Source organism: Ahaetulla prasina, chromosome 2 (genome assembly GCF_028640845.1).
Source record: "Ahaetulla prasina isolate Xishuangbanna chromosome 2, ASM2864084v1, whole genome shotgun sequence".
Lineage (NCBI taxonomy): Eukaryota > Metazoa > Chordata > Lepidosauria > Squamata > Colubridae > Ahaetulla > Ahaetulla prasina.
Genome location: NC_080540.1, coordinates 37,710,415 through 37,724,651, shown reverse-complemented (window position 1 = coordinate 37,724,651; position 14,237 = coordinate 37,710,415). Strand labels below are relative to the sequence as shown.

General features: G+C 37.4%; 1 protein-coding gene across 5 annotated transcripts in view; it reads left to right on the top strand.

Annotated features, from left to right (window-relative positions):
• ADAMTS9 (ADAM metallopeptidase with thrombospondin type 1 motif 9) overlaps positions 1-14,237 on the top strand; it is a 172,313-nt gene that overhangs the window by 54,527 nt on the left and 103,549 nt on the right. For all 5 annotated transcript variants that reach the window (XR_009153439.1, XM_058168996.1, XM_058168995.1 and 2 more), the window contains exon 12: positions 3,419-3,564. Coding sequence is in view for 4 of the 5 variants with exons in the window: in XM_058168996.1 (XP_058024979.1) it covers positions 3,419-3,564 (146 nt within the window). In the remaining variant the exon portion in view is untranslated. The remainder of the gene's footprint in view (positions 1-3,418; positions 3,565-14,237) is intronic.

Genomic DNA, 14,237 nt, shown 5'->3' with positions numbered 1-14,237 from the left:
CTTGAGACTTTGCTATCTCAGGTTTTGGCTGAAAAGAAATCCTTTGGGGTGAATCTGTGGTTCACTTCATTCTACTGAATAGGTTTTCCTCCTCTCTAAAGAAGCAAATGGATTCTGATCTAACATACTGTGGCATCTTACTGCAGGCAATATGATCTTTTGGCCCAGACCAGGGGTCTGCAACCCGTGGCTCTGGAGCCACATGTGATTCTTTCATCCCTCTGCTGTGGCTCACTGTCACTCAAAGGATATGTCACAACCGCCAATGTGCGACACCAGCTGGCATGCAATTTATTGAGTTTTTTGACCCATCTTTTTTTTTTGAGTTCAAAATGTTTTTGTTGCATGCTGAAATAAAAATTGGTTTTCCCTGTAGCAGTTTATTGATTACGTAAATGCAACACACTATAGTTTTTTTTTTATACATAGCATAAAGGTAAAAAACGATATATGCTGTTTTATCTTCATTTTAGATGTCAAAAGGTTTTTGTGGCTCCCAGTGTTTTCTTTTCTGTGGGAAACAGGTCCAAATGACTCTTTGAGTATTTAAGGTTGCTAACCCCTGGCCTGGACAATGACTTAATTGAACTCGGAGGACTTGGGATTTAGATGCAGAAAATGAGACTGCCAAAATAATCTGCTATTATAAATATATAATAAATATATAATATTTATATATTATATAAATATTATATTTATAATATTATATATAAATATATAATAAATCATATGGGCTTCTGCTCAGATACAGAAGTAGAATCAGTATCTGCTACACTGCATGTTATATCACCCTTGCCATCTGACCCTTATAAACCCTTTGCCCATCCCATGAACTGAATGCATCTAAGAGGTAACATTCCAGTCAAAATATCCTGTTAAGAATATATACAAATACTAAAATCTTGTGCTTTCCATTATTTCTGTATTTCTGTTTTTAACTGAAGAGACTACAAATTTTGGTTTAGGATAATGTGACAACAACAATAATAATTAGTGAATTATTCATAGATTTATGTTACTTCCTTTGTCAACATGGGTAGAGCCATATTTTTGATATTTGAATTTCTTTTTCCCATTGGTGGTGCCATCCCAATTTTTTTTAAAGTTCTGCTCTTTATTTCTGCCAGTCTAAATTTAATTGTCCCTTCCGCTGTCACATAACCATCATCATAAAATACAGTCTTGTCTATCAAAATCTAGGTTACCAGTTTTCTCTCTATGATTTTTGTAAATCAAAACTTAATTTCCTCTGACATCTTGACATGATATATATATGTATGAAGAAAACGTTGAAATATCGTAAAAGCTGGATCTTATCCATGAAATGCACAGGTGGTGGGGAGAATTTTTACATAAAACACATTTTCTAAATCATTGTATCTTAACAAAATCTTTGAGCTGTTTTATGCGTAGCTTTTTATTCTCTTCATATTCAGTTACTGTACAATGACTACAGTGCAGCATCAGCTAATAAATTTTGCAGTTGAAAAATATGGCAGTGAAAATCATTAAAAGTCTTTGTCTGTTGCAAATATTCAAATGCTAGTGCATTGAATTATCTATCATTATTAATTACATTGAGAAACGCAAGTATGATGGAATGTTTTCCTAGTTTCAATTGTTACAAGTAATTTCAATTTTCTATTGTATTTATTGTCTACTAGCCTGGATATCTCTGAGGAAATGCAGGGAAAAAGCCTCTCTAGTTTTTTAAAAATTTATTTTATTACATATATTTATTTATAAATTGCTTTTTATAGTACACTTAAAAACCACAAGAAAAGAGAATAAAAAATGGTGTTGTAGTAAGACAACAAGGTAATAGATTGACATAATTTTGAATACTAATGAAAATTAATCTGTCATTCAGAATAAAACTATCTCTCTCAACTCATTTGAGAACAAGGAAGGCTTATCTTTAGGAAAACATTTTACAAGTATAACCATAATGAACCTTGGAGGCGAAGTAGTTAGAGTGCAGTACTGCAGGCTACTTCTGCTGCCTGCCGGCTGCCTGCAATTTGGCAGTTCAAATCTCACCAGTCTCAAGTTGACTCAGCCTTCAATCCTACTGAGGTCAGTAAAATGAGGACCCAGATTGTTGGGAAAAATATGCTGACTCTGTAAACCACTTAGAGAGAGCTGTAAAGCAGTATACAGTATAAGTCTAAGTGCTATTGCTATAACAACCTGCTAACCCTCAGGGTAGTCCAGACAAGAAACATGACAATAAATCCAGCTCTATCTTTATTGGAAGGCCACATTTAACAGAATCTTGCAAGTTTGAAAGTACCCTCTTGCCCTCACTTTTACTCACCCAAAAACTACGGAAGGTCCCTTCTGAAACAGCTTTGGCACCTCTTCTTCAGACTCAAATTTATTGCTTATGTTTAAGCTGCCACTCTTCTTGTTCCCCAAGGTCATTCCCACAGCCATTACAAAATTAGAGAAAGATTTATTTCAAAAAGATTGTAAAGTGTGTGTGAAGAAGAGATCATCTGTTGTATTTTAAGAGAAAGTGATAGGCTACAGGTGGTCTTTGACTTACAACCACAATTGAGGCCAGAATTTTGGTTGCAAATTGTTGCAGACATAAGTCGCCATGTGCCTGTGCTCAGTTTTACAACTGTTTATATTATGGCCATTAAGCAAATCACATGGTTGTAAAGTGTGTGTGAAGAAGAGATCATCTGTTGTATTTTAAGAGAAAGTGATAGGCTACAGGTGGTCTTTGACTTACAACCACAATTGAGGCCAGAATTTTGGTTGCAAATTGTTGCAGACATAAGTCGCCATGTGCCTGTGCTCAGTTTTACAACTGTTTATATTATGGCCATTAAGCAAATCACATGGTTGTAAGTCTGAATCCAGCTTTTTCAATGGGTGTTTTTTTTTGCTGGAAAATGGTTTTTAAAAGTTGCAAAATGCAGTTATATGACCATGGGACGCTGCAACCGGTTGTAAATCTGAGCGCCCGAAATGCAATCATGTGACTGCTGGAGGGCTACATAACTTGAAGGACGGTTTTTATAAATAACATTTTAGAGTTTGTACTAACTTGAAACAGTTGTAAGTTGAGGATAGCCTAAGATAAAATTGTTTGTACTTGTTATGATGGTGAGAAGTCACTACTTCATATTTTTCTTTTCTTTTTCTTTCCTATAACCTTACTTTTCTTTCTTTTCTGTTGTCTCCTTATTTTTCCCTTTTTTCTTTCTTTTTTGCACCACCTACTTTTTCTTTTTGTTCATTTTTTTTTAGTTTTCTTATTAGCTTTTACTGCTGCAATTACGATCTTTAATAAAATTACTATTAAAAGTACTGTAATATGCTAGAATGAAGCCTAAATGTATAATAAAATAATCTTGTTAAAAGGTTTTTTCCTCTCTCTTTCTCTGGTCTCCTGTCTGGAATTTAGCATTGCAAGTATGGCCACTGCGTTCCCAAAGAGCGAGAAGTACCTATGACAGATGGGGCTTGGGGCACATGGAGCCCCTTCGGAGCTTGCTCACGAACATGTGGTGGGGGAATTAAAAATGCCATTCGAGAATGCAACAGGCCTGAGTAAGTACAAAATGTTAAATATTACAACTCTCTCACAACACTTTTAAGATAGGAATCCTGTTTTAATAAACCCATTATGAATGGACAGCAATCTGTGTTTGCAGCATAGCAAGTATGTTTCTTCCTTCTACATGTGTAGAAGCTGGAAGAACTAACTTTATTGAACAACTGCACCCCTATGTAAAGCATTGGGACTAAACCAGTGGTCCATTTTTTTTTACTACCGGTTCTGTGGGCATGGCTTGGTGGGCATGGTGTGGCTTGGTGGGCGTGGCTTGGTGGGCATGGCAGGGGAAGGATACTGCAAAATCTCCATTCCCACCCCACTCTGGGGCCAGCCAGAGGTAATATTTACTGGTTCTCCGAACTACTCAAAATTTCCGCTACCAGATCTCCAAACTGCTCAAAATTTCCCTTACCGGTTCACCGAACTTTTCAAAAATTTTGCTACCGGTTCTGGATACCTGCTGGATTTCACCCCTGGAATAAATTAAGTTGAAGCCAGGATGAATTGTTGAATTAAGGGGACTACTGACTTCTTGAGGTTTACTGAAGTACCCTTAAGTCAACCATTCATCCTGGCTTGAACTTAATTTATTCCCAATGATACTACATTCAAATATCACATGAAGCTATCTCTTTCTGACTTGTGATTCAGTCATCTGAAGGGGGAGTGAAGCTGCTGTGAATAGGCCACATGCATCAGAAAGGCTGAGCGCCAAAGAATTGAGGCCTTTGAACTCTGGTGCTGGAGAAGACTCCTGCGAGTCCCTTGGACTGCAGGGCGAACAAACAAGTCAGTCCTAGAGGAGATCAACCCTGACTGCTCTTTAGAAGGCCAGATCCTGAAGATGAAATTGAAATACTTTGGCCATCTAATGAGAAAGAAGGACTCACTGGAGAATAGCCTAATGCTGGGAAAGATTGAGGGCAAAAGAAGAACGGGACGACAGAACGAGACGGCTGGATGGAGTCACTGAAGCAGTAGGCCTGAGCTTAAATGGACTCCAGAGGATGGTAGAGGACAGGAAGGCATGGAGGAACGTTGTCCATGGGGTCGCGATGGGTCGGACACGACTTCACAACTAACAATAACAACAATCAGAAAGTTATTTGTTCGCATGATGGTTTATGACAGGATTCCTGGCTTTTTTTAAAAAAATGTGGAAGCAGCCTGTTAGATGACAAAAGTAATGAGGAAGCTATAACATATAATGAACAATCTTCTCTGAAAACCCCAAATGTATCTTGATAATAAAAGATGCCGCCTCACAAAATATGCAGGTTTTTCACAGAACAGTAGGGGGTAGCACTCATTGTGAAACCCATTTTTTAGAGAGAGAGGCTTGCGGGTTGGCTCTTCTGAATTTAGTTCAGTGCAGTGATACACTTCATTTTAATTTGGGGTGTTTTATCGTGCTTGAGTTTGTTTTTAATGCTGTTGCTAATTTACAGTGTTGAATATTTTAGTATGTTTTGAAATAGTGTCATCTGCTTTAGAATTTTATTGAGGGACAGGATATAAATTCTTATAATAGATAGCTAGATTAAAAGACGAATAAGTAAGAACACTGTATGAAAGGCATTTTGATAAAATGGATCAAGATATCACAAATGATTCATGTAAATGGGATATGAAGATGATGAACAGATGGCACACATGCTTACATAGAGTATATGACAAACAGATGGCACACAGGCATACATATAGTGTACATACTGGGGACAGCTGTAATCCAGTGAAGTGTTTCAACATGCATTCAATCAAATACATGTTTTATTGCATAGGTTGGTCTATGTATAGGTCTGTATTTAGACTGGAAATTGTCCTAAATTGGGACTAAATCTGAAGTGTGTTTATGAAGATTGAAGATTGAACCCCCAAGACCTGATTTCATTAGTTCAAATGAAACTGGGACTTAGTACAGAATTGCTCCATCAAAGCCGTGATTTGCATTGGGGAAAAAACAATCAATTCAGATATTTTTCTTAGAGGTACAGCTAGAATGGAAAATGGGAAATTTATCTCCCCTGCCTGCTGCAGTCTTGACACTACTGTTTCTTCTTCTTCTGCCATATCCGTCATCGGATGCTGGCGATCATGTTGGCAATCCTATTTTTATCAACAGCCACACAAAAAAGTGCTGCTGAGTTTTGTCGAAACCAGTCCCTTAGATTTTGAAACCATAAACATATACTTCAGTTTGTGTATTTATTTTATTTATTTATCTAATGTATATAACTTGCATATCTCACAAACAAGTGACTCTGGGTGGTATACTGCAAAACTTAAATTTGAACAGAATAGAATACTTTATTTGGCCAAGTGTGATTAGACACACAAGGTATTTGTCTCTGGTTCAGAAGTTCTCAGTACATGCAAAACAACAGAATAATAATCATAATCATCATAATGATACCAATGAGAGGTAGAAAAGATGAGAAGGCTAATAATAATACAGCATACCAGGTGGATAAATATACTTAGGCATAAGACAGTACTGTGGGAATTAGCTGTTCAGCAGAGTGATGGCTTGAGGGGGAAAAAAACTATCTCTGTATCTAGTTGCTTTGGCATGTAAATACCCTGTAGTAGCGTCCGAGAAGAGGAGTTGAAACCATTTATGCCAGGAGAGATCTGTAGATATTTTCTCAGCCCTCCTCCTTACCCATGCAATATACAGGTCCTCAATGGAAGGTGGGTTGGTTGCATTTGTTTTTTTTCTGCAGTCCTAACTATCTGTTGAAGTCTGTACCTGTCCTGTTTGGTTGCTGTACCACTAAACTAAACTAAACAGTTATTTAGTTTACAAGTACAAATGACAGACGCAATAATTCCTCTGTAGAACTGTATCAGCAGCTCCTAGGTTGGAAGAATAAATATTTAAAATCATTATCATTAACAAATATTAAGAACATACTAATTTAGCATTAATCTTAATTCATAAAATAATGCTAATGCTCAAGTAGTTTTGCAAGTCTCTTTTTTCATTTATGGTTGTAGGCTGTCATCACATCACAAACTCTTTGAAGGCCTTTATGGTCTCCAAAGAATAATCTCCTGTAAAGATTAATCAACTGCTATGATTAGGAATTATTCCATTTTATACTGTAAGCAGCCCTTAACTTACAACCATAGTTGGGACCAGGCGTTCTGTTGCTAAGCAGGGCAGTTGTTAAGTGATCTTCACCCAATTTTACTACATTTTTGCCACAGCTGTTAAGTGAATCATGCGATTGTCAACCTTCCCCCATTGACTTTGCTTGTGAAAATTGTCTGGGAAGGTCACAAATAGTGATCACCCAGGATACTGCAAATAAATACATGCCAGTTGTTAGGTGCCTGAATTTTGATCACATGACAGTGGGGATGCTTCAGTGGTCCTAAGTATGAGGACCAGTTGTAAGTTACTTTTTAATGCTATTGCAACTTTTGAACAGTTGCTAAGTGAATGTTTATAAGTCAAGGACTATCTATAATTGCCTTACTTCTCTGGATTTTTGTCATGATCAATGCAAGTCAACATTTTCAAGACAAAGTATTACACATCCTCAGCTCTATTCAGTTGTCCCAACTCCACCCTGCAAAGGATTACGGGTCATTAAACGACCAACAACAACTGATGCATCGGGTAGAGAAACACGGTGGAGTCCTGCACCAGGGCAAGAGTTGGACTAGATGACTTCTGGGTTCCTTCCCGCTCTTAGGTTCCACATTAAGTCCTTGGTACCAGGCATGAATAAGCACAGAATCTGCAACGGGAATCCATTTTTTGGGAACTCACAATGTTCTAACAGCTGCTGTTTTGCTAGAAAAAAAGATTTATTTGATTTGGGCACGATCAAATGAATATTCCTCGTTTGTTTAAAAAAATCTGCATATATGAATAATAGTTGGGATGTTGTAAATGTTCATTACACAGTGTTTCTCAACCTTGGTAACTTTTAGGACAAGTGGACTTCGACTCCCAGAATTGAATCTGGGAATTGAAGCCCACACTACTTAAAGCATGCTGACTGGGGAATTCTGGGAACTGAAATCCATCTGCCTTCAGGGTTTAGAAGGGTGTTGAGTTGCGGTTTTCAAATGTTTGCAAACGACGATGTTATAATGCACACAAAGCAAATTGCTAGAGTCTGTTTGATTTTTTAAAAAAAAATTTGGAGACAATAAATTTTGTTAACTTCAAGAAAAAATATCAGGAAAATATTACATAGGATTGCTAAATGTGAGCTGTAAACCTCTGGAGGACCATAAGATGCTAGCAAAGAGATGCAGAACCTTTTATTCTTTGCTGCCATTTTGATAGCTGCCGAGATCTTTGCAGTTCATGCTGGGCAACCCTGCATTAAGCCATCAGAATCAAAAAAGCAAATGGCTTTTTTGTTTTGTTTTTGGTCCTGGCTTAAGAAGCTGTTATAGTTCCTGCAATGTGGGTGAAAAGTGCTTTCCTCCGATGAGCAGCAACCCTAGCGACACCCAGCTCTGTTATTTTCTTGGTCTGAGTTGGAGAATATGGCATACAAGGCTTGCTATGGGGTAAAAAGGAATTATGTAATGTCTGGAGAAAATGAAGTCTTATAAATATTGATTTAATAATCTGCTTCCATACCATATATAGTAATAGGAACCAGAGTTAGTGTATGATTTGTCATTCTATAGTACTGACCCACCCAGGCATAAAACATCTCAAGATAGCACCTACATAAGGACCATTCCACTGTTTTACTGCTTACGTTTTATTGTTTATGGTGGCTCTGAGTAAGCCATGATACTTAATATATCAAGGCAAACTTCTCTTAGAGAGTTGTAATCAATTTGCTATGTAAGGAGAAATTTAAAGACTCTTTAGATTGTCTTTTCTAAATTGCTCCTTTTAGAACTGTTGGAATTCACCATCATGGTGAATAGATATGCAGTTATGGAGTGTTTTGTTTTCTAGTTGGTTCAGCCTTCCAGTTGAAGAAGGTTTTCCTGGAACAGGGGACTCCAACCTTGGCAACTTTAAGCCTGGTGGACTTCAACTTTGCTGGCTGGGGAATTCTGGGAGTTGAAGTCCACCAGGCTTAAAGTTGCCAAGGTTGGAGACCCCTGTCCTAGAATATTGACATCTTTTTGTGCCACCATGACCATGACCATGGTTTTGGGGAGAATAAGGATGGCAGTTAATGGTACATTGGCAAAAGATGTTGGTAGAGGCAAAAATTATCAGATTCTTTCTCTGTTTTTGTACCAATCAGCCAAATGTCATGAGAAAGTACCAATCAGCCAAATGTCATGAGAATTCTATTATGAATTCTATCAAGGAAGTCAAGCTATTTTCCAAAGTACCTAAAGGCAGGACAAGAAGCAATGGGTGGAAACTAATCAAGGAGAGAAGCAACTTAGAACTAAGGAGAAATTTCCTGACAGTTAGAATAATTAATCAGTGGAATAATTTGCCTCCAGAAGTTGTAAATGCTCCAACACTGGAAGGGGAAAGGCTGTAATAAACACGTTAATGATATGGAACAAAATGTCATTATTTTGTTTCATATTTAAAAGCCTTCAACGTGGGTTTTTTTTTTCCAAAATTGTTCATTTTTGGGTATGAGATAAAGCATCCATTCCCAAACACAGGTGTTCAAATGAATAATATTGTTTATAGTGACAGTGGAAACTTATGCCAAAACTAAGAAAAGGATACAGAAATGAGTGAATTTATGAAGTTCCAAAAATCCCTATGGCTGGCAATACAAAACTGTTTTCCAATATACCATACTACTTTTTATGCAATCTGGAAGTGATTCCAGGTTTAATATAGGAAATACCTCTAGGCTATCTCAATAAACCTTAGTGAGCTGTTAGGACTTCACAAATGTTTTAAAATTTCTTTGGGCTCACAGTTAAATGTAAGGTTATGAGAATACAGTGTGAAAGCAATCTACAATGTACCTTTGAAATAGTTTCTCATCTTTGCGACTGCAAAGTTACACTTTGAAACAGATGCATGCTTGGTGTAATTAAAAGGAAGCAACAACAGGATTTGGTGATATTGAATTTCAGATATACATGCATAGGACTATATTGCAAGGTTGCAATGTAGAGATACTTTAACTGCTAATAACCTATATTGAACACATGGGAATTGAGTTTTAAAAAATACATGAATAAAGGACTAGGATAAACAGCTTGCTTCTCTCCACCCCTTCCTCTCTTCTGGGAGTAGAGATGACAAACTGGTGGTTTGTCACATCTTCACGTATCTGTAATCACAATTTGAATGAAGATATGTAACTAGTAAAGCAACTCATTTCTCAATTCCTCAGCATTTTAATCAAGCCGCTGCCCTCTTCTTCATATTATTGTCGTGATGGGTTGCATTGAAATCTGGAGAAGTAGTAATAGCCAAAACTTCAGTCATCTGCCACATTTATATACATTCTGCTAAAGCCAATATTTTTTGCACATATCTTCATTCAGTGTATAAATGTTAAAGGCAGGAAATAGCATCTAGATATAGTCCTCTTTTTAGCTTCAGTAGTTAACTCTTATATCTGGCTACCTCCAGCCAAATGTTTGATACTCAAACTTGTCAGTTTTAAGAAAAGAATTTAAAAGCACTTGATTGACTGTCTCTAAAATTAACCACATTAGAACCACAGCCTTATATTGATAACTGTAGAGCTGTTCAATTTTTCAAGACCATAAGATAGACTTTTGCATAATAATCTGTTGGTTAATGATTCATGATGAAACATTAATAAGTTAAAAAAGTTGATTTGTAAAGCTCAACATACAAGTCATGATGCAACAGAGGTCTCCTAGGCCTTTTTGAAATGGGATTAGGTTGTGATCCAGGTGTGCTTACTTCTAAGAAAAGCAAGATTAAGCCTTACATTTTCCAAAGTCTTATGACTTTGTCAGAATATCTAGGAGCAAGAAATGGAAAAGAAACCCATTTCAAAGCAGAATGTATTAACCCGTTCATCTCAATTGACAGAAAGTTCCATCATAGCACTCTGAAGCTCGTAAACGATAGCTTGGAAGAAAAACCTTGCATTGTACAATTTATGACAATTTTGTATTCATATTATGTTACCTCTGATATTAAAAAAACAATATTGTTATATATTATCTCTGATGTAAAAAAAAACCAATATTCTGGGGAGAATAGTATTCCTTTCAGAAATCATTGTAGGTGGCCTTCAAACCTAGTTTCATGTAAATTAGACAATCTATTATTGATAAATTAAACAATGCATTATTGTTTGTTGTCGTCAGATTGAAAAGTGCATGCCACTTTAATGAAAAAGTATCATGTTTAAAAGTCTTAAGGAGCAATTGTTTATGTGTATAAACCTCATAGGTATGTTTGTTTTAGAAATAGATCCCATATAATTGCTCCAGGCATCACTGTCTTTGAGGGAGTGGGAGGGACAGAATGCAAATAGCATGGTTTATATACAGTAAATGCGTCAAACATCAGGATGACTGTGCATAACAATCGGGCTTGTGTTGTGATGTCACGGCAACATCTGCTGCCGGTTCGGGCAGGTTCGGACGAACCGGAAGTTCTGACCAGGCAGTATCACGTCCTATATAATCACTGGTTTTTCGACGTTGTGTGCACGTGCGGAAGGTGCGCAAGCAAAGCGAGCATGCACATGCGCGCACTCACATTTTTGGTTGTGGGCGAACCGGTTGTTACAGTATGTGACACCCACCTCTGCACGGCACATATATAATTTTCCATTGTTTTTCCTCTGGATGCTTACATAGATAGGTGTGGAATTACCTTTTGAAATTATGACGCCGCTAAATGAACCTGTACCTAACGGTCCAAAGTTGCAGTGCCCCTACAACTATATGATCAAAATTTGGGTGCTTGGCAGTGGGTCCACCCTTACGACCATGGGAATACTGCAACTTCCCCTTCCCCCAAGTGTAGAACAGGAGTCCTCAGCTGCCTAGGAGACTTCTCACAGGCTAGAAGGCCTCAACTGATTGAGCAAGCCCAACCATGTGCAGGCTCCCATCTCCCCTCTGTCACTCCCAAAGGCTTGGGCCTTGTCTTTACCCATCATGCCAGAAGGCACTAGCTGCCTACTCCTAGGTCCAGTTATCTTTCCCTTTCCCTATAACTGCTGACAGGCATGTCCAGTTGATGCAAGGCTCAGCTAGAAAGCTAGCAAAGACATCTTCCTTTGAAAAAAAGGGAGGGAGGGAGGGAGGGAGAGAGAGAGAGAGAGAGAGAGAGAGAGAAGGCCTGCATGTCCCTGGGTGTAGCCAGTTGGCATAGTGGGACAGGGAGAAGACCGGGTCTCTTGAGAGAAAGGGAGAAGGAGGAGGCCCACATGCTTCTGGGACCTGGCTGATCAAATCCTTTGGGCCCCAGTAGGTTTCTGCTTGCAGTTGGGCACTGGACCTCCCACGACTTCCCCCTTAGGCACCCTTAACAACTGCAATGGGGAAAGCTGGGATTGTGGTCGTTGAGCAAGGCAGTCATATGAATGTCTCACTTGACAAAAACAGTGACTTGCAAGTTTCTGTGGTTGTAAATTGAGGTCTCTCTGTATTAGTGCATTATTAAGCCTTGAAAAAGAAATGAATTTCCCTTGAAATATGTTAATGTTAAGAAACTGAGCTGTCATATTTTCCTGAGTAAATAATTTCTCTGTGAGTGATGAGCACAATGTGAAGTACAGCATGCAAATTAAATATCCAGTCAGGGCATGGATTGGATTGGATTTATTTATATATTTATTCATATCCTGCCTTAATTATGTTTTATCAATAACTCAAGGCGGTGAACATACCTAATATTCCTTCCTCCTCCTATTTTCCCCACAACAACCCGGTGAGGTAGGAAGGGCTAAGAGAGAGTTATTGGCCCAAAGCCACCCACTTGGCTTTCATGCCTAAGGCAGTACTAGAACTCTCAGATTCCTGGTTTTTAGGTCAGCACCTTCACAACTACACCAGACTGGCTCTCTTGAATGGCCACACACTTGATAATTTTTTTTTTTTATTGAAAAAGTTTTTAAAAAACAAAGACATTTCCCCCCTTTTTTCCCCCCTCCCAGAAAACCCCTTCCCCTCCTTCCCCGGCTTCCCGGTCAATCACAAGGTATTGTTATACATAAACCAAACATAGAATAAAATTTTCCTTCAATCCAATTAACCTCATCCAAAGCTTTTCATCTCCCAACCCCTCCCCATTACATAAAATAACTTTCTAATTATTCAAAGGCAATCTGATATTTCTTAATCTGATATCTGTTTTGTAGATAATCAATCCATTTTTCCATTCAATTAAATATCTTTCCTGCGTATTGTCTTTTAAAAAGCTGAGATTTTAGCCATCTCAGCCAAATTAATGACTTTCAGTATCCATTCTTCTATTGTAGGTACCTCTTCTTCTTCCAGTATTGTCCAATCAACAGTCTTGCTGCTGTTATTAAATTCAGAATCAGTTTAGTCTCAATCCCTGTACAATCCGTTATAATTCCCAAAAGGAAAAATTGTGGCAGGAACTTTATCTTCTTCTTCAGTACATTTTGAATAATCCACCAAATTCTTATCCAAAAGGCCTTAATTTTCTTGCAAGTCCACCAAATATGAAAATATGTAGCATCATCACAATCACACCTCCAACATTTCGCTTGGATATTAGGATACATACATGATAATTTTTTGGGATCTAAGTGCCATCTATAAAACATCTTATAAAAATTTTTCCTTAGATTCTGTGCTTGTGTAAACTTAACATTTCTAACCCAAATTTTCTCCCATGTTTCCAACATTATTGGTTCCTGAATATTCTGTGCCCATTTTATCATACAGTCCTTTACCAAATCCTTTTCCGAATCTATTTCAAGCAACACATTATACAATCTCTTTATATGCTCCTGGGTCTGATTTCTAATTTGCTTTATTAAATTTTCCTCCCTTTGCATTATACCAATTTTTTGATCTTCTTTCCATCTAGCACTTATTTGCCCATATTGAAACCAAGTATAATTCCTCCCTTCTTCATTTAATACCTGTAATGATTTTAATTGCAATCTACCTCCTTCAGCATACAAAAGTTCTTTATAAGTAATCATTTCCTGTTTCTGTTCTATATTTATATTCTCTATTGCATGTCTGGGGCTCGCCCATATAGGAATCTTGTAATCTAATTTATAAGAATATTTTTCCAGACCATAAAGAGCACTTCTCAACACATGATTCTTAAAAGCCCTATCCACTTTTTTTTCATAAAATAAATACGCATGCCATCCATATAACAAGTCATAACCTTCTATATTCAAAATTCTTTCCTCCGTTAAATTAAACCAGTCACTTATTACTGAAAGGGCTACTGCTTCATAATATAGTTTAAAATTAGGCATTTTTAAGCCACCTCTTTCCCGTGAGTCCTGTATTATTTTCATTTTAACCCTCGCCTTTTTACCCTGCCATATAAATTTATTAATCCCAATCTGCCAATCCTCCAAATTTTTATCCTTTTTAATTATTGGTATCATCTGGAACAGAAACAAAAATCTAGGTAACACATTCATTTTAATAGCCGCAATCCTTCCCAATAGCGACAACTACATTTTTTTCCAGTACACACTTGATAATTTTCATCTTAACTATTTTCCTCAGTATTGGTAGGTGGCATTAGTGATTCACAATCAGATTC